The sequence below is a fragment of the Penicillium subrubescens genome (genome assembly GCF_028828155.1).
Source record: "Penicillium subrubescens strain IBT 31985 chromosome Unknown utg000005l_segment0_segment0, whole genome shotgun sequence".
NCBI lineage: Eukaryota > Fungi > Ascomycota > Eurotiomycetes > Eurotiales > Aspergillaceae > Penicillium > Penicillium subrubescens.
The window spans coordinates 4,574,330-4,592,250 of NW_026643155.1; the positions used below are offsets into that span (position 1 = coordinate 4,574,330).

The following is a 17,921-nucleotide window of genomic DNA, read 5'->3' on the forward strand; positions in this document are numbered from 1 at the left end:
AAATAGGTTGGGTTGAAGGGTATGGAATGTTGTCCAGAGACAATGGTACACTTGTATACACTCAAACGAAAGAAAAAGCAACATGGCAGAGGGCCGGCTTCCAGAATAGAACAATGACGGCAAAAGAGAAAGGAGATATGAAAGGAAACAACCAAAGAGGAACCAGGATTCCAGGATCCCACGCCCGCTTCACATACACAAGAAAGACAACTTCTCACGTGAGAATCGCCTCAATCTACATACATCCAAGACCTTTGTAAGGGTAACCGCCTCGACCGAGAAATTCGGAGGGCTTTTGCTATTCGCAGTCTGCATTCACTGCCGCTCAGTCACAACACCTTCGTATTCCCGGGACCTGATGTACTCCAGGGTTCGTTCGAAGTGGCGCTTAGGGCCTTCGAGGCTGGGGTTTGGTTCATCCTCGTTGGTCTGAAGGTTAGAGTGAATGAGCTCAATCAACCCATTGAGATACTTCGTGGTGACGGTTTCGTTTTGCTGGTCGAAGTAGTAGACGTAACGGTTGAGAATCTCGACGAAAAGCTCCACGGAAACGGCCGTGTCCATGCAGGCATCAGCAACACGGAGGGCACGTTGGAGGCACTCGAGGACCCGTTTTCCATCGCGGTAGAGCTGTTAAATATTGTGAGTATTCTTGAGAATTGCAATACAGGGATAGAAGGTGGCTTACATTCTTGGGGTCCTCCTCTCCGCGCTGGGGGTTCTCCACTACCCACCAGAGGTGGCTGGCAAGGTACACAGCACGGCACTGGTCAGGCTTCTTGAGAAGCTTACTTCCATGCAGAGCAGCCTTGGTAATCAATGTATCGTAGTTCTCCTTGGAGAATCCTCGAGTTCCGTGCAAGGCACCTGCAATGATGCAGACGGCCTGGAACTGAGCCCGAGAATCACTAATCGCATCTTCGTAGATAGTAAATGCCTGCGCGAAGAATTCGTAGCTGACTTCCTCGAACCCTGTCTGATCTGCGACTTCACCGCACATCACGAACAGCCGGAGGGCTAGGTCAGCACAGCCGGGATTCACCCGTTGGTACAGGTTGTTGACACATTGGTGCAAGAAGCGATAGAGAGCGGATGACTGGGATTGCCAGTTGTCATCGTAATGCTCGCGGGACTTCAATTTACGGGCCAAGCGAATAGAGGCCGTGACAAGGGCTGGTGTGGTGTATCTGATTCGCTCGTTGCCATCGGCGTATACTTTCCGAGTTGCTTGAAGAAGCTAATCATGTCTGTTAGCGCTGGCGACTAGGACTTAAAAATCATAACGACGCCTACCTTGAGTTGAGTGTCATTATCAGGTGCCTGAATCAAGTGCACCAATCTGGCAAGCCATCCCTGCTCCTCAATCGTCTCGTCTGTCTCCCCACCACGTCGTTGAGATGGAGCCCCTGGGTATCCAGTAGACTGTTGCAGACCCTCCTTGATCAAAACTCGGGCTACTTGCAGCACGCGGTCAAGGTTCTCCGTAGTTGTGATCAGGGTCTTATTCTTAAGAAGACTCCGAACAATCTCGCCTGCGACCGCCCTACGGGTGGGATATGACTGTGATGTCAGCAGAGGCAGATAGTGCGGCAGCGCCAAAGCTGTGAAGATAGAGACATAGGAACGGAGAGGTGCACTGAGAAGATGAAGGATGTGCTGTTGGGTGGGGGCCGAGTGAAGATCGGCATGGTCGGTATATTCAGCGGTCTTTTCAGTCGCAAAATCGAGGACCTGATCAACATAGTGTAGCTCATCTGGGTAGATGTTCAGCGCCAGGTTGACGAGGGATACCAGAAGTGCCATGGTATCCTGGATTGGCAGTGCACGTGTCTTGATCAGGTTCACCACTTGATCGTAGAAGATGTCGTATAGCTTGACTTCTGCGGGAATGGCGGGTTTGGAGTCATCTCCATTCGTGGTCTGTTCTTTGCTATCGATATGTTCCTTGGTAGTTTCGGTAGACTCTTCTGTCTTTGGGGGCTCGTCGGTGCCATTCTCCTGGGTCTTCTTTGCAGCGGCCGCTTCTGCGTCTGCTTGCTTCTTTTTCCTCTCCTTGTCCAGCTCGAGCTTCTCCAACAACCGAACCACCGCTTCTTCCTCATTTTGCTTTCGCGCCTCTGGCTCCGTCGTGGATTCATTATCCTTGGTCGCGTATGTTGACAGGCGATCCATCAATCCAATGACGATTTTCTTCAGATCGACGTGCGGGTGGAGTCGAGCGATAGCAGACAGCAGGTGGTCGAGGGTATGGAGGTGGAATTCGTCGGGGAAAACCTTCGTGATCACTATTGATTCAATTAGCCTCGGATCAGGGCAGGCAATTGGGCCAGGATCTTACCTTCGAGAAGGTATTCTTGCGCTAGTACATCTCGACACTGTACCACCTGCTCCAGAAGTGCTTGCAGAATCCCAGATTTGTATCCTTCAAGATCGACCAACTGGCTCAGCCGAACGATATTGCTGCCAACCAGTAGCTCCAACTCGCGCCTTTCCTGTATCCGTCGTTCCCGCTCTCTGGATGGACCTTGGTGCTGCAGCCGAACCCAGAGCTTGTTCATTTCCACGAAATTGGTCAAAACGAAATTGATCGAGTCTTGTAGGTTGCCTTCGGGGCCATCGCCAGTGCCTAATGGGAGGTAGTCGCGCGCTTGGCCAGACAAGTAGTATCGCAGGAATAGGCCGCGGATCGGGTGCTGGATGCCACGGCTCATCTCCATCATATCCTTCATAATCTCCTTGACCGGCGCATCCTCAACCGACATGTAAACGGTGCCGACAGTGATCATAAGATACAAACGGGGAACGATATTTCCGGCATATTGGACAAGCTCGTACAGGTCCGCCAAGTGGTTGACGGGGTGGTTCTCCTTAAGGTAGACGGATAGGTGTCGCAACGCGTCAAAAACGGCCATGTACAACTCATAATACTGCTTCGGGCCGAGACTAGGGGTTCGCAATTCGGAGACAAGGGTTGACCTAGAGTTGGGAGTTCCCAGAAGGGAGCAATTAGCATACAAGAAGACATCCGAGGCCGCTGCCTGGAGAAACCAAATGTCAGACAAGCTTACCCGCACTTGAGCGCATCCATGAGTTTGCCAGGAGTCTCTAAGCATTTGCGCATCATAGTTGACTGTTGCCGCACCACCCCCAATGCCTCCTCGAGGAGGCGGCTTTGGTCCTCGGCGACCGGCGGTGGGCTCGCCATGGTGAATCGAGTGAGGGGGAGCTGGGAATGAGAGCAGGCGGTAAACGCACTGCAGAGCAATTAAGGCAGCTTTGGGCTCTGTCACCACGTGCTGTCTCAAGAACAATTCATAGACCGTAGGGAGCGCGACAGAGGTGTAGAGCGAGGCGAATGGGTCGGGGGGAAGGGGAAGGTGGGAAGTTGAAGTTGGATCGAGTGCCGCGAAGCCAGCGAGGATAAGAGGATAAGCTCATTGGGTGGACAGTGGGTCGGTCACTCTGGGGGCACATTCCGCCGAAACGTCACTGCCTCAGACCCGCGGCCATCGCGCAAATATCTCCCTGGTTGAAGCATTATGTTGAACATCCATCAATATTGCATGTATTTGAATACATTTGAATATTTTTCATTTAACTTGGAGGTAATTCGAATTTTTGTTGGTTTATGAATGATAGCCATAGGCTGTTCATCAGCTATTAATTGCTCATTATGATACTTTTGGAGGGCTTTATTAGGCTTGAAAATCCAATATCTGTGTCGAAAACAAGAGATATGAATGTATTGAGAAGGATTAAGCAAGGAGCAAATCCCTCCCTTGCATCTATATCGTATTCTCCGGTTTCCTTTCCATATGTTCTATTCATACATTAATGGACCTTCATATCATGAACAAAACGCTGCAAGTCATAAGTTGATTTAAAAGCGTCCGCTATTCTAGTCTATCGAAAATTTAAATCTATCTATACAGATGTTGCTGGAGCCAGCAGGGCTGATACCTGCTCATATACAGAGAATACAATTCCACCACTGAGGAAAAGGCGTCCGAGTCGCATAGAACTTCCTTTCCAGAACCCTTTGATTCCATAATCCTGCATGACGCTTTTGACTGCCTCCACAATTCCAGCACCTTGGACACTCTGCGCTCTCGTTTTGATGGTGTCAAAGGGTTGAGTGGCATAGACGGTTACAATTCCCGCCAAAGCTCCGGTTCCGAAGGAGGTGAATACATTAGAGGCAATTCCTTGCTTCTTGGTCATTTCTTTGAGAATGTTGTATGTTCCCATGCGTACTGCTGAGGTAGCTGACTGTTTGATTGTTGTGGAAACAAGGCCACGGTAGAGTTCTGAAGGCCCATGTCGTTTGACTAGCACTGTTGCAGCATGCAAACCAGACTTGAACTGACGATTTGTCTTTGCATCATCGATCCTGTTCAAGGGAATGAGATCGAAGTCTTTCCTTTCAGCTATATTAAGGAGACACTCACAATGCAGTTTTGATTCTTTCGGTAGGGGTGACGGCTAGAACGCTCTCAACAGCACCAGCTGCCATGCCAGCCAAAAGTCCTCCTCCTGCTGAAAGCTTCCCATTCTCATCAGATAGAACATTACGGATTGTGTCGTAAGACAAAAATCGCACTGCTGCTTTCCCAGCAGTGCCCTATTCATTGAGATTATAATTAGTTAGGACGTCGAGGCTTCATTTATCGCAAATGAGAGCGATGGTGTTCAGATACTCACCACTATTAACGTGGTACACCCCGTGTACAGAGACCGGACTCCCTCCTGTCGAGCTACCTCTAGGATCAGCCGCATGGGATTTGTCTTAGCCACGGAGCCATGTTGGACAAGCTGGACTCTCGTTTTGGAATATTCGAATGGATACTACAAGAGTTAGTGAGGGACCAAACAACATTGAAGGAGAGTATTATTCTGACTGTCACTGCTGCCTCTACGCCACCGGCTACACCACCAGCGACTAGTGAGACCCACTGCGGAGTGATATGCTGGAGAAAGAGTCAGAATCAGAACATGTATACTTGGTGACTGACCACAGATTGTGGGGAGTAATAAAACAAATACCTTTCGTGGTGTTTGTGGTGCAATCTTGCTTGCGCTTGGCTGGACTGAAATCTGAGCGGCCATGACCAAGGAAAATTGGCGATAAAATTCTTTTGGTCAACTGAAATCGTGCAATTGGCCAGCTGGGTTGGACATCTCGAACTCTCGAACACCTTGGAGATATATCCTCAGCTGTGGGGCTTAGCGGAAGCGGACTTGCCGCGGAGAGTGGCAACCGACATAACCACCCACAGATTCCATGGATTCTACGAGCCTTCATCCTTCGTCTTCCATCCCCCATCACAATTGACTCCATGGCCGATGCCAATCCGCGGAGACCGCGACGCGCCGCAAAAGCGTGTTCTTTTTGCCGTCGTCGAAAGGTGAGTTGCCGAGCTGCGACCAACAATGATGTGAAGGGTTTCGTGCTGAGCGGGTCATACAGCTGCGGTGCGATAACGGGAAGCCCGCTTGTTCTAATTGCCGGGGATACGGCAATGAATGTGTCTACCCCGCAGATATTGTTAGGCAAAGGTATGAGATTTGACCTCATTCACGACTGCGGGCGTCTATTGACAGTTGCAAAGACCCACCAAGGCCCGCCTGTCGCAACTAGAAGCAGAGAACCAACAATTGCGTCAGCAACTCGGCGCTGTTGAGACTCAATCTATCCATGAAAGTGTATCGCCCGAACATAGTCGTGCTTCATCAAGACAGGAAACGCAAGAGCTTTCCGCTGATACCCCACGCGAATCGTCTTGTGGCAGAGAACAACCCGAAGCTAGCACTGTGGAGCATTCTCAGTCGGCAGTCTCACGCATCTTCATCTCGCCGAACGGAGACTCCAGTTATCATGGCCTGACCAGCACTCTCTTCGATGATGCTCCGACTGACAGACGTGGTCAGGTGCGATCCACCGATCAGCAAGTCCCTGCTGATCATGTTTCTAAGCGCTTGATGGGAGAGGCTGCGTATCAAAGTATGTTTCAAGATACATTTAGCTATCAGTGCATCGATCTAACGAGATAAAAGGACAACTCGAGGGGTTGAATATGCGTCATGGAAAGTTGGACTTTGACGGTGTCGATCCGGAACTGGGCATGCACCTACTATCTCTTCACTGGAATCGCCAGCACCATTCGTTCCTAATCACATACCGACCCGCTTTTATGCGCGACATGGCCTGTAACGGGCCATATTTCTCTAAGCTCCTTCTCAACGCCATCTACTTCGGTGCTTCGAAGTTCAGCAATCGACCTGAGATTCGTCGGGACCCTAACGATGTGCGCACTGCAGGCTGGACCTTTCGCATGCGAGTCAAGGAGCTCCTTGGTAGTGCTCTTGATCGTAGTGAGATTACCACTATCCAAGCACTTTTAGTCATGACCAGCTCATTGTTCGCATTGGGTGATGAGCGCAGTGCTGCCTGGCTGTACGCCGGTACTGCCTTTCGAATGATCATCGATCTGGGGATGCACGTCGACGCAACAATGTTAACAAATATGCGTCGGCTCTCCGATGAAGATCTAGAAATCCGCCGACGCGTTTTCTGGGGAGCATTCGTCGTGGATAAAATTCAATCGCTATACCAAGGTCGCCCAGCAAGTCTCCAAGACTTCGATACCAAAGTATCGCTTTCCTTTCTGGACAACTACGAAGAGCTTGAGGAATGGCAGCCATTTGCATATTCAGATGTCGAGTCGTATCCAGGGTCTCCTGCCTACAGCGTGTCAACGTTCACGCAACTATGCAAGCTTTCTCTCATCTTGAACGCGATCCTGAGCAAAGTCTACTCAGAGCGAAGCTCAGCGCGGTCGCCGGAGGAGCTCCTTGCAACCTTGAAATTCTTGGATTTGCAGCTTAAAAACTGGCACGATGCAATACCTGATCACCTGCGATTCAACCCAAGCACGACTCAGGTTACACCACCGCCACATGTGGTTTCACTTCTTGCGCTATATAACGTCCTCCTGATCCTTCTCCATCGACCATTTGTAGCTGAAGGGCATCTTCACACCACTGATCTGTCAGTCGCTATTACGTCATTCAGCACATGCACTGTGGCTGCGAATCGCATCATCCAGCTTCTCCAAGCTTATGACCACACATATTCGATTCGACGAGCGCCGTATTTGATTTCATATGCTACGTACGTGGCCGCAACAATCTTTGTCCGAGTCGCGGCCCAGAAGGAAGGAGGTAGCCGAGCGCATGCTAGCCTACGGGCCTGCTTCAGCATTTTCAAGAAAAACCAGGAGACAAATTGGGCTGTGCGCAGAGCTGGGAACGTCATTCTCCATTTGATGAGCCGGATGGGTGTGAACTTGGATACCAATAGCAACGAAGCTGATGGACGAAAGCCTACCCGTCCCCTGCAGGAAGTCGTGGCTCTGGATCAAGCACCCTACATATCTGGAGATGGTTCACACCTAGATGCGATGACAGTCGCTAGCTATGGAACCCCGAGGTCTGGAGAAATAGATGACTCAGAACTCGACATCGACATGATAATCCAGAGCTTCATTCGACAAGATAACAGGTCAAATGAAAGTCAAGTCTACCTTGACAGTGCTGAACATCCACTTGCAGGGTCTGAAACAACTCCCTTTGGAACACAGGGCAATATGGCGCCTGCCGTCATGCCTCCTTACGAAGAGACTTATCCTGGGCCACGCTTTGATGATGATATGCTATTTGGCTTTAACGGCTCGCTTCAAGATAGTATGATGTATGACTAGTTTTATGAATCCAAAATTCTCTGTCTGTCATAAATTAGAGCCCGGAATGATTTATCCAAACAATTCACGTCTAATGGTTTGTAGAGAGTCTTTCTCTATGGTCAAGTATGATCCATCTCTACATTATCCTCATTCTCTTGGCCTTTATCGCTGCCTTAAAGCTCCGGAGATTGTTAAGCACGACAGAAAGAGGATTGGTCACGTATTATTTTTTGAGAAACAATAGGGTGAGTCCTATAAACTTCAAGTCTTGTAAATTTAGACTTAATAAAATACATTCCCCTCAAACAGCCGACGTGCAGTTCGTATAACAGCAACCTTTTCCACCCGTACCTCTCCAATGTGATCCATCTCCAACGTAGTCTCTGTATGAATGATACCCGAAGGATGCCGAATACCCACAGGCAAAGGTGAGGCGATCTCCTGATTTGCAACGGACATTCCGTGTTTTGGAACCATTTCAAGCTTCTTCCCGCCCGCCAATTCCCATGCCACAGTACCGGGGGTTGCCATTGCAGCCGCAATACATACCGCGCCAGTCAATTGAAGACTTGGATGTGCCCTGCCCATGGAGAAAGAAAGGACATCGATATCTGCCTGGTCTAGTTCACTGGTAATTTCTGACAAGAACGCGACCTTGGGTGTCCCGCGGATCAGACCTGCCGCCGTCGTATCTGTAGCAAGTCCGAATTGCACTGCGCCTGCACGACGAATTTCCTCCGCAACAGAAATAAAGTCGCTGTCGTTGGCTTTCAGGTGCAAAGAATCGCTCGAAAACGGTAGTGAAGATGCATCAACCAGAACAAATGGATTTGCGGCGTCGACTAGGCTTGCGCGTACTGAAAACGACCCATGGGTTTGAGAATCCACGCTGAGAGATTGTTGTTTCATACCACTAGGAAACATGCTTCCGGTCATGCTACCTTGTGGTCTGACAAAGGCAAGTTTTATCGGGCTTGCGGTACCCTTTACACCGGCAAGCTCATATTCTCCATCTTCTCGAGAAGTTCCGTCTGGGGCTACTTGCACGGTCTCAACGATGACTTGTTCTGTGTTGGTGTTGAAGATTCGAATATCAACCTCAAGTGACAGTGTCAGCATTATGATCTGTCTAGACATAAAAGTAACTATTTCATACCTCGGATTGACCAGGACGAGCCTGGACGATGCCTTCGTCAAGACTAAATGGCCCGACTCCGGATGCAATGTTGCCACAATTACCGGTCATGTCAACTCGCGGTTGATCCGGAGCAACTTGTACGAATGTATAGTCAACATCGATATTTGGTCGCTTTGACTTCGTGACAATGGCTACTTTGGATGTTGTTGACGTAGCACCACCGACACCGTTCACCTGTCGCGAGTTTGCCTGCGCAGAGCCCATCGCCGAGAGCAGAATAGAGTCCCAAAGCTTTGAGGAAGCAGGGAGATCTCTTTCATGGAAGAACAGGCCCTTTGAAGTCCCTGCTCTCATCCATACGGCTGGTATTCTCTTCCTCTTCTGGAAGAGTATAGGCGCAGGGACTTGTTCCAAATTGGTTATCGTCATGATTTTGCTCAGATGTCGGGCAGTTTGCATGAATCAATTGGTGAAAGCTCTGGAAAATGTAAGTTTTGGAGCTAAGAAGACACAGAGAATGTATTTCATATTTATTGTTATCTAATCTCAAAGGGCATGGGCAATTCGCGATGTCTTGCAAGCATTGATGGAGCGAGCCCACTCCGCGGGAACTGGCCTTCCGTGGCAGAGAATTGCCGTGGCCTTCACGGTTCATTCTTCCCGTCCCACGTTCTTTGATGGCGAATTCTCCGAATTTTAATTTCTGGGTCTGGGGTAATGCGGGGTGCATCCCTGTGCATAAAGGAGATCTGCTGTCCGTAATATCCAATGTCGACAGACTCACATCGATCTCAGTTCTATCAGCCTGGCCTTCATCATGGCTAACTCCTCGAGCGACATGGCGCACAACGCTAAACCAAACGCCATGCGCGTATATCTTCTTGCAATTGTGACCTCAATGGGCGCTTTCATGTTTGGATATGACTTGGCATTTATCGGAACGTCGATTGATCTACATTCATTCAAGAAGTAAGACTATACCCTATAATGGAGTTGGTTCTCAAATGTCTAACTTCACTAGGGACTTTGGACTTATTGGTGCAACCCAATCCGTCCAAGATGCATTCTCAGCCAACATTGTCTCATTGCTTCAAGCTGGATGTTTCTTTGGAGCACTGGCAGCTGCACCACTTGGAGACAGACTCGGTCGGCGAATTGCGTTGGCACTTGGGGCTATTTCCTTCATAGTCGGTTCCATCATGCAAGTTGCTTCGGCGGGTAGCAAGCCCTTGATGTTTGTTGGCAGAGTACTTGGTGGAATGGTACGTTATAAGATGCTGTCCTGAGTCAACTCGCGCAAATTCCAAGTGGTCACGACTAACCGTAAGCAGGGTGTCGGCGCTGCTAGTATGCTAGTACCATTGTATACCGCGGAATGCGCACCGCCCCAGATCCGAGGCCGACTAGTGGGCATCTATGAGATTGGCGTGCAGGTCGGTACCTGCATGGGTTTCTGGATCAACTTCGGTGTTGAACAACATATGGCACCAACATCTGCGCAATGGATGACCCCATTTGCTCTACAGCTTATTCCCGGTGGTCTCCTCTTGATTGGACTTTGGTTCATGCCAGAGTCACCTCGATGGATGGCCAAAGCTCATGGCAGAGCTCAGGTGACTGAGGTTCTGTCACTTCTGCGAAACTTGCCGGGTGATCATCCTGACGTACAACACGAAGTCGAAGATATTCTGCAGCAACTCGAGCTTGAGCGAGTAATGAGCCCAGATGGCACTCTATCGTCCGTGAAGGAGCTCATGCAGCCGGGTATCAGATACCGTGTGTTCCTGGGAGTGGTGATCATGATCTTCTTCCAAATGGCCGGATCGAATGCAATCAACTACTATTCTCCTCGCATCTTTCGATCGATCGGACTCACTGGAACCAAGACCACATTGGTATCCACTGGAATCTACGGGATCGTCAGATTAGTTGCGGTGTTCTTTGCCATGTATTTTGTGGTTGATCGCTTTGGCCGGAAGCCCATGTTGATCATTGGCAGTATCGTCATGGTAAGTACCATCAAATTGCCTTCTTCCTGAGTTACACCGATGGATCACTAACTGAATGACTACAGGCTCTCTCCATGTGGCTCATTGGCGCCTTTGTCAAAGTCCAAAGCGCAGAGGTCAAGACCGGCGAGTCGATCAGCGGCACTTCTTATGCGGCAGCCGTGTTCATATATTTGTTCGCGGTATCGTTCTGCTTTAGTTGGGCCGGTGTTCCATGGATCATTTGCTCCGAGATCTACCCCCTTCAAGTTCGTGGACTTGCCGTCAGTATCTGTGTGGCAACACACTGGCTGTTCAACTTCGTTATCGCGAGAAGTGTGCCATACATGATTTCGAACATTCACTTTGGAACATATTTCGTCTTTGCTGCCTGCACCACACTAGCCGTGCCCTTCGTCTGGTTCATGATTCCAGAGACCAAGGGCTTGCCCTTGGAGGAAGTTGATCTCTTGTTTGAAGACCGGATTTTCAGTCTTCGACAGCGAGGTTCATCTTCTAGACACGAGGTATCGGACCAGAAGGTAGCAGTGGAGCAGATTGAAACCGTTTAGTTGTGGATGTACATACCTTCTCCCCAGTCAGGTGAGATTCTTTTGGTTCAAATGTCCGGCGTTGAGACATATTTTTAGCAATCTATGATTTTTTGGAACGAAGGCCCTTTCCCAAAATCCTAAACACACAAGCTGAACTGAGGTTGGTGAGCCTGCGGGTCGACGAGAAAGCAATACTATGTTTAAAAAGTTTCTTCTGGATGTAAATATAGTGAACCAAGGGACTGGAGACTGGCTTTGATTCATAGTAAGTACCAAAGTGTGTACCTTCCTAGCCAACTTGAAAGAAACTGCTAGTTGAAGGCCTTGGAGCCTAAAAGTCTACCTCGTTGTTTATCCTTGACTATTCTGGTCGTCTTGCTTCCTCTCGCTCTCGCCACTTCACGTTCTCCCTCTCCTGCTCTCTTCCACTGACACTCAACTTCTGCAAAAATCATCACCCGTTCGTGGAGGAATCAGGTTCGGCCCAAAGACGGTCTTCAAGCTTCACCGCACCCTTTCTCAACTCATCAAGGTCGAAAATTCCTCTTCACCATGGCTACAATCATGAGAGGGATCACCAAGGCGCCTCGAAGAGCGGCATCTCCTCCTTTGTGCTTTCCTCCCAACGACTTCGAGACCGTCCCTGACTGGGAGGTGCTTGAAGAGGAATGGTTCGATAAGTTCAAAAAGAGACAATATTACCCCGCGAATATCGGCGAAGTGCTTCATTCCCGATACCAAATCGTCGGCAAACTTGGATTTGGGGGTACTTCTACCGTCTGGCTCGCTCGGGATCTTCAGTCAGTTACCCATCCGAAGCTCACCTGGTTCAACTGAAAATTACTGACATGGTAACACATTTAGAGGTCATCGATATGTGGCACTCAAAATTTACACTCGTGGCGAAGGCAGCCGGAATGATTTCGAGATTTACAAACAACTAGATCAGGGCCCATCGCACCCTGCCTATGATTTTGTGCGGAGAGCACTGGATATCTTCACGATCCCCCGTCCCGGTGGTGACCATTCGTGCATCGTCTTGGTACCGATGTGGGAAAGCTTCAGGGATTTTCTAGATCGTAATCCCGTCCGTCGGTTTCCTGTGAGCATTCTCAAAATGGGTCTCGTGCAGATCTTTGCTGCACTTGACTTTTTGCACACTGAATGCAAGCTCGTGCACACCGGTTAGTAGGATTTGGATGGTATTGTCAGAGAGCGTTCTATTAACATGCTTTTTTATAGACATCAATAGCTCCAATGTCCTTCACGAACTCAAAGAGGAATCACTGTTCGAAAGATTTACGCAGGCTGAAATGCAGAATCCTTCGCGTCGCAAAATTGTCAATGACATGCCGGTGTATGCCTCGCGACGTTTCGATAGGCAGATGTTGCACGGCCACGCAGTTCTCGGCGACGTCGACTCTGCCGTTTCGGGAGAGAAGACATGGAATCATGATGTACAGCCCAATGTCTACAGATCGCCGGAAGTGATGCTAGGCACTGGTTGGAGTTACCCGGTCGACATCTGGAACGCCGGCGTTATGGTAAGTTCTGCCTATTTACTTTCATAACCGTGTACTGACCAGTCGGAAATCATAGGCATGGGATCTGTTTGAAGGACGACGCCTGTTCTACGGAAATGAGCCTGATGGTAGAGGTTATTCGACCCGCGCACATCTTGCAGAAGTTGTGGCCCTTATGGGACCCCCTCCTTTGGATATGCTCCAGCGTGGAAAACGGAGTCTCGAATTCTTCACTGAGGATGGTAAGTAAATTCTTCTCTCACAAAACATTTAACAAAGACTTACCGAAACTACCCTGCAGGGAAATGGAAGCAGGACATCAACATCCCCAAAGGGATCAGCTTGGAGATGTCGGAAGAGTTCCTCGAGGGAAAGGACAAGAAAATGTTCCTTGCATTCATGAGAAAGATGCTTCAGTGGCGGCCTGAGGATAGGGAGACGGCGGGGGAGCTGTTCTTCGATCCGTGGCTGAATGGTGAGGTGGAGTAGCTGGCTTTATTCATTGCCTTGTGATCGTCCAAGAACACGCTCTCCTCTTGAGGATGGCCCGATGCCTATGAGATATGGAGCTGGCCAGGAGAGAAACAATTCGAGAGTCAAATCAATCAGAATACTCATGAAAGTAGAGTTCAATGATCGGCCTCCTCGCTATATTGTAACTGGACAGATTTCTTCTTGACTCTGTACTCGGCGAAGACATGTTTTAGTCTGAGGCATCATAAGGCATCGCTCGCAATATATGCTTCCAAAACCGCCTCGGGATCATTCGCTCGCCGTTTATTGAATTTATTCATGTTATCCGTGTTATATGTCGATCGTAACTGTGTCGGAACAGTCGTGCTCCGGATGCCGACGATATAGGTACAACAGTCTTCTTTCGCATTCTCGTGACTTTTGCATGAATTATATTATATTACATACTTCACCTATACTAACCTTCCTAAGTAAAAAGCTGCGAATGTGGATCACCAATCGCACTGAACAGACAGGGGAGGAAAAACCCGACCAATCAACGACCAACATAATATCAGAATTTTCCCCACCGACGTGAATGTGACTGTTTGTACGGAGTACGTGGAGGGGTTCCGGTCCTGCATTTTCAAACAACAGTCTCTAATGTGGTGTTCCAACCGAGCAAACTATGAAAAAGGAAAAACTAAAAAAAAAATGGTGAGAAATATTCCCCCCGGTCGGCCAGGCCAATCTACCATTCAGCGTCTTCTGAGTTGACGGACCCGAGAACGACGATAATTAGTCGACCGGTCGCTTTTTAACTCCCATAGGAGTCGAGTGATAGGCACCCTAGCAGTATAGTGGATCTGCCACGGGTTAACTCCCGTACAAAGTTAAGATAGCTGTCAACTGTACTGAGTCTCCTCCGTACTCCGTCCTCCGGGCATCTTATCTTGCCGAGCGGTTGATTTCTTGCGGTTCGTTCCGTTTGCCACCTTCGGCACTCTCGCCAAATTATTATGACTTATAAAATCATTTGTCCCTGCTTTGATACTGTAGTTCATGACCGACGGTGTTGTCTATATAAGTACCTAATTACAATATGTATGTGTATGTACCTCCACCGGGAATAGGCGAGGTCGGGCTTAAGGTTGAAGTCAAAGCACCGAGGGCAGTCTATCCGAAGCTGCGAGATGAACCTTGGGTGGCTAGATCGGGGGAGGTACATAAGCTGACAGGCGCAGAGGCGCGAATTTGCGGAAGCAGCGGTTTGCATTCCGAGAATTTGGCCCCAATCACCGAGAAAGTGGAGATAGAACCCGCATGTGTGGGAGGCACGAATATTTCCAAGAGACGAAATTCCTAATCGGGAAGGCAAAGTCAGAACAAAAAGCAGAGAGACAACACAAGCGTTGGCAGCCTTAAACATGAGCGCCTATTGGGTTCTATTTTAATAATCCACCGGTTAGGTCGCATTTTCTCTTCACACGGCGTCCTCTAAATTGAGCCATCACAGGCTCTTGGATGATCATGAGCTTGGCAAACGGAGGGCCGTTTGAATCGATCCTACAATCTCACTAGCGTGGAAAGTGGATCGAACCTTGTGAAACAGACCTCCTCCGCACTCTATCAAATTAAACAAGATGTTCAATCCTTTGTATTATTACCCAAGACCAGAAAAACACGGCTAAATAAACACAATGAAAAGTTCAAAAGTAGAAAATCCACAATATCCCATCAGAGTTAGGCCTTATCATCGGGCAACGTCAATGCATCCAAGCACCGCAGGTATCGATCCAAATCGCCGATCCCCGAACTAGAATCAGAGCCCTCTGCGCCCTGCTCGCCTCCAACCAGCATCGACAATAGCTGCAGGCTCTTCGGTCGCTGTAAGAGGAGAACTATAGACCGCCATCTCTGACGTAGATTCTGAACCTCCGTCTTCAACCCCTCGTTCTCACTACGTAAGTGGCCGACTTCCTCGGACTTTTTGGTCAATTCGTCTGACATTTTTTGATAGTTTTCCTGTAACTCGACCAACTTCGCTTGGAGGATCTTATTTTGCTCATCCCTCCGTTCGCGAAATCGGCGCTGCGCGGCGCGATTTTGGATGCGTCGGTTGGCCTGGTCATTAGTGTTAGCTGTAGCTGTAGCTGTAACTGGAATCAGAGAAAATGAAATGGCAACTTACGAGTTTTTGTCCCTGTTCTTGAGTGCTGAGATTTGACCCATTGCCATCGGAGGTTGAACTATGGCGTTCAGAGAATGTAGTAGGGTCGAAATACAGCTCAGGTGATCCCGACTTGGTGGAAGTAGGCGAGGTAAAACCACTTTTTAATCCGTCCGTGTTAAGTTCACTGAGCGACATTCGTCCTACACCGTGCTTAGCGAACTGGGACTCTAGTCCTGGGTTTTGCTGGTGAAGAGGTCAGCGATTGTAATTTTTTTCTCCGAATGATGCCATTGCACTTACCAGTCCGTAGAGCATTTGTAGATGTGACTCGGTGGCTTCTGTCGTGGGAATGTCGGACGCTCCCAACGGTAGAGAGTCAGTGCGTTGTGTAGGCCAATAGGCAGATTGATCCATCATGTCCATTATGTTGTGAGTATTGTGTATCTCGGGAAGTGTCATGAGAAAGCTGAATATTATTGCGGAGTAAACTTGCGATAGAAACGGCTTTTGTCTCATCTTAAAGGATGCGATGGGTCTTATATGTTCTCCAGCAGATTGTACGACGTGGTCGAGTATACACTTAGTATAGTAAGATTCCGCCAAAAACGATGCATCTGTCGTTCCAATGGGATGGGATCTGATCTTCACCAATCGGAGCATGAGTCTGGTCAAGTGGACATCTGTTGGGCGTGAGATTATCTGGGTGAACATAACCAATCATATCACGCTAAGAGATTTCCCAAACCGGTATAGTTGGTCTTGGCAATGGGCCCTCACACTGGTAAACTGCATTATTGGTCTCAATGACTCGACATACAAGGGGCTAGCCAAGCGGACGCCGAGGAACACACTCACCGTCCCGGGACGAGGAGCACATGGCCGACTAGTCTGCATTCAATAAAAGACAGCCACACTCGGGACCTTATTTCAAAGTCCAGACCCTTGTCATACTTTTCGTTACAGTATTGACGGAGCTCTAACTTTAATAACCGAAATTCAAGCGTTAAACCCGAAGAGAAATACTAGGAATAGACTTGCAGAAGACCTTTGTACGAAGCCATGATGAATGCAATTGGCAACAATGGCGATGTCTATGCGATAACATCCTCACCCAGACATGGAGAGACACTCTGTAAGCTCAAGAAGGAGTAGTGACAGGCTATTCCACGTGTGTAGGATAACTCTCACCCCCAAGTACTATAGAGCTACCCATATCAACCAATGTTGGCATGGAATTTGAGTTCGGCTAGATCGCTAGAGTAGATCATTCAAGAGATCTGAGTCTTTATTTCGCTAGCTGTGGCAAAATCCTCAAATATTTCTAGAAGCACTCCACAATCTGCAGGCCTTGGTGACGTTCGAGTACCCGAACAGCGTCGGATATATTTTCTCCCTCAGACTCGATGTCCTGTAAGATTCTTCCGAGGCAGATTCGACTTTATACGATGGATTGCCTACAGTATGAGCTTGGAAAGCCGACCCAAAAATAGAATTCTCAGGATCCTTATCCTGAGACTTTTGGAGCTTGGCGTGTTCTGGCCTTGTAAGTCCCATGCCGCCTCGTCGATCCTCGTATTTTCAATTTACCGGCCAATGAGTCTAATTTTCGGCACTTGAAGTACCGATCGCGGACCCCTAGAGTACTTTGGCACCGACCGTTGTTGATGTGCAAATCATTATGAACTATGCAGACTGGGTTGCTATTGATATCTTGCAAGACGCACCCAGTATGGACAGTCATAGGGTAAGGCCATCTACTGAGGTAGCAATGTGCAAGTAATCGAGACAAAAAATTGAACTGATGTGCACACAGATAAGCGTATTGATCTATTTAGTCCTCCGTGGTATGTTCTACAAATGGTTGATGACACACGGGACCCTCGACCTTAGTGGTCCACCTGACCTACCAGGGTCCAAGTAGTCTGCACCGATTAACACGTGCTGTCCTTACCGTCTCTCAATGTTGTGGCGTGACATCTTCAGCCAATATTCACGTGAAGATGAGGACTATAGCTACAAATAAGGGAAATGGTCTTTTTGAATTTGAGCAAAAAGTATAAGAGATTGACACGAAGCTACCAGCAAAGCTTCATTGATCGTGATGTGTCAGGGTCCATTACAGGTCATGTTCACGTCACAAGACCTTACCGTCGCATAGTGACACGAGCTTATATGGAGAATATGGAGAAATTCTCCTCTTTAAGCTTTTTTTTCGTGGCTGGTGGTCTCGTTAGATTGGGATTAGGTTTTGCCTCAGCCGTTCACGGGCATGCGAAACTCCTCCGGGTTGTAATCGTGAAACGTGGAGCCCTGCAAAAACGTTGCCCGTACTTTACGCTGCCCCAGCTAC

The 17,921-nt window shown here is 48.7% G+C and overlaps 7 protein-coding genes across 7 annotated transcripts; 3 read left to right on the plus strand and 4 right to left on the minus strand.

Annotated features, from left to right (window-relative positions):
* Positions 1-315: 315 nt before the first annotated feature.
* Positions 316-3,205, minus strand: N7473_008174 (vacuolar protein sorting-associated protein 35; the record flags this gene model as incomplete). The annotated part of the gene is made up of 5 exons (XM_057154114.1): positions 316-630; positions 689-1,237; positions 1,294-2,285; positions 2,339-2,976; positions 3,069-3,205. The coding sequence occupies 5 exons, from the start codon at positions 3,203-3,205 to the stop codon at positions 316-318; spliced, it is 2,631 nt and encodes an 876-aa protein (XP_057008452.1).
* A 719-nt stretch (positions 3,206-3,924) lies between these two features.
* N7473_008175 (uncharacterized protein) lies at positions 3,925-5,165 on the minus strand (the record flags this gene model as incomplete). The annotated part of the gene is made up of 5 exons (XM_057154115.1): positions 5,044-5,165; positions 4,899-4,967; positions 4,702-4,845; positions 4,449-4,621; positions 3,925-4,390 (listed from the first exon to the last, which is right to left on the minus strand). The coding sequence occupies exons 1-5, from the start codon at positions 5,104-5,106 to the stop codon at positions 3,925-3,927; spliced, it is 915 nt and encodes a 304-aa protein (XP_057008453.1). The 5' UTR covers positions 5,107-5,165.
* Positions 5,166-5,336: 171 nt separating this feature from the next.
* On the plus strand, positions 5,337-7,760 carry N7473_008176 (uncharacterized protein; the record flags this gene model as incomplete). Its single annotated transcript, XM_057154116.1, has 4 exons — positions 5,337-5,405; positions 5,468-5,556; positions 5,610-6,001; positions 6,055-7,760. The coding sequence occupies 4 exons, from the start codon at positions 5,337-5,339 to the stop codon at positions 7,758-7,760; spliced, it is 2,256 nt and encodes a 751-aa protein (XP_057008454.1).
* A 264-nt stretch (positions 7,761-8,024) lies between these two features.
* Positions 8,025-9,309, minus strand: N7473_008177 (uncharacterized protein; the record flags this gene model as incomplete). The annotated part of the gene is made up of 2 exons (XM_057154117.1): positions 8,025-8,840; positions 8,899-9,309. 2 exons carry the CDS (start codon positions 9,307-9,309, stop codon positions 8,025-8,027), a joined length of 1,227 nt encoding a protein of 408 aa, XP_057008455.1.
* A 388-nt stretch (positions 9,310-9,697) lies between these two features.
* On the plus strand, positions 9,698-11,440 carry N7473_008178 (sugar porter family MFS transporter; the record flags this gene model as incomplete). The annotated part of the gene is made up of 4 exons (XM_057154118.1): positions 9,698-9,849; positions 9,902-10,142; positions 10,212-10,889; positions 10,955-11,440. 4 exons carry the CDS (start codon positions 9,698-9,700, stop codon positions 11,438-11,440), a joined length of 1,557 nt encoding a protein of 518 aa, XP_057008456.1.
* A 534-nt stretch (positions 11,441-11,974) lies between these two features.
* On the plus strand, positions 11,975-13,434 carry N7473_008179 (protein kinase domain protein; the record flags this gene model as incomplete). The annotated part of the gene is made up of 5 exons (XM_057154119.1): positions 11,975-12,222; positions 12,287-12,606; positions 12,665-12,966; positions 13,022-13,187; positions 13,247-13,434. 5 exons carry the CDS (start codon positions 11,975-11,977, stop codon positions 13,432-13,434), a joined length of 1,224 nt encoding a protein of 407 aa, XP_057008457.1.
* Positions 13,435-15,141: 1,707 nt separating this feature from the next.
* On the minus strand, positions 15,142-15,994 carry N7473_008180 (bZIP transcription factor; the record flags this gene model as incomplete). Its single annotated transcript, XM_057154120.1, has 3 exons — positions 15,142-15,522; positions 15,590-15,814; positions 15,872-15,994. 3 exons carry the CDS (start codon positions 15,992-15,994, stop codon positions 15,142-15,144), a joined length of 729 nt encoding a protein of 242 aa, XP_057008458.1.
* Positions 15,995-17,921: the final 1,927 nt, after the last annotated feature.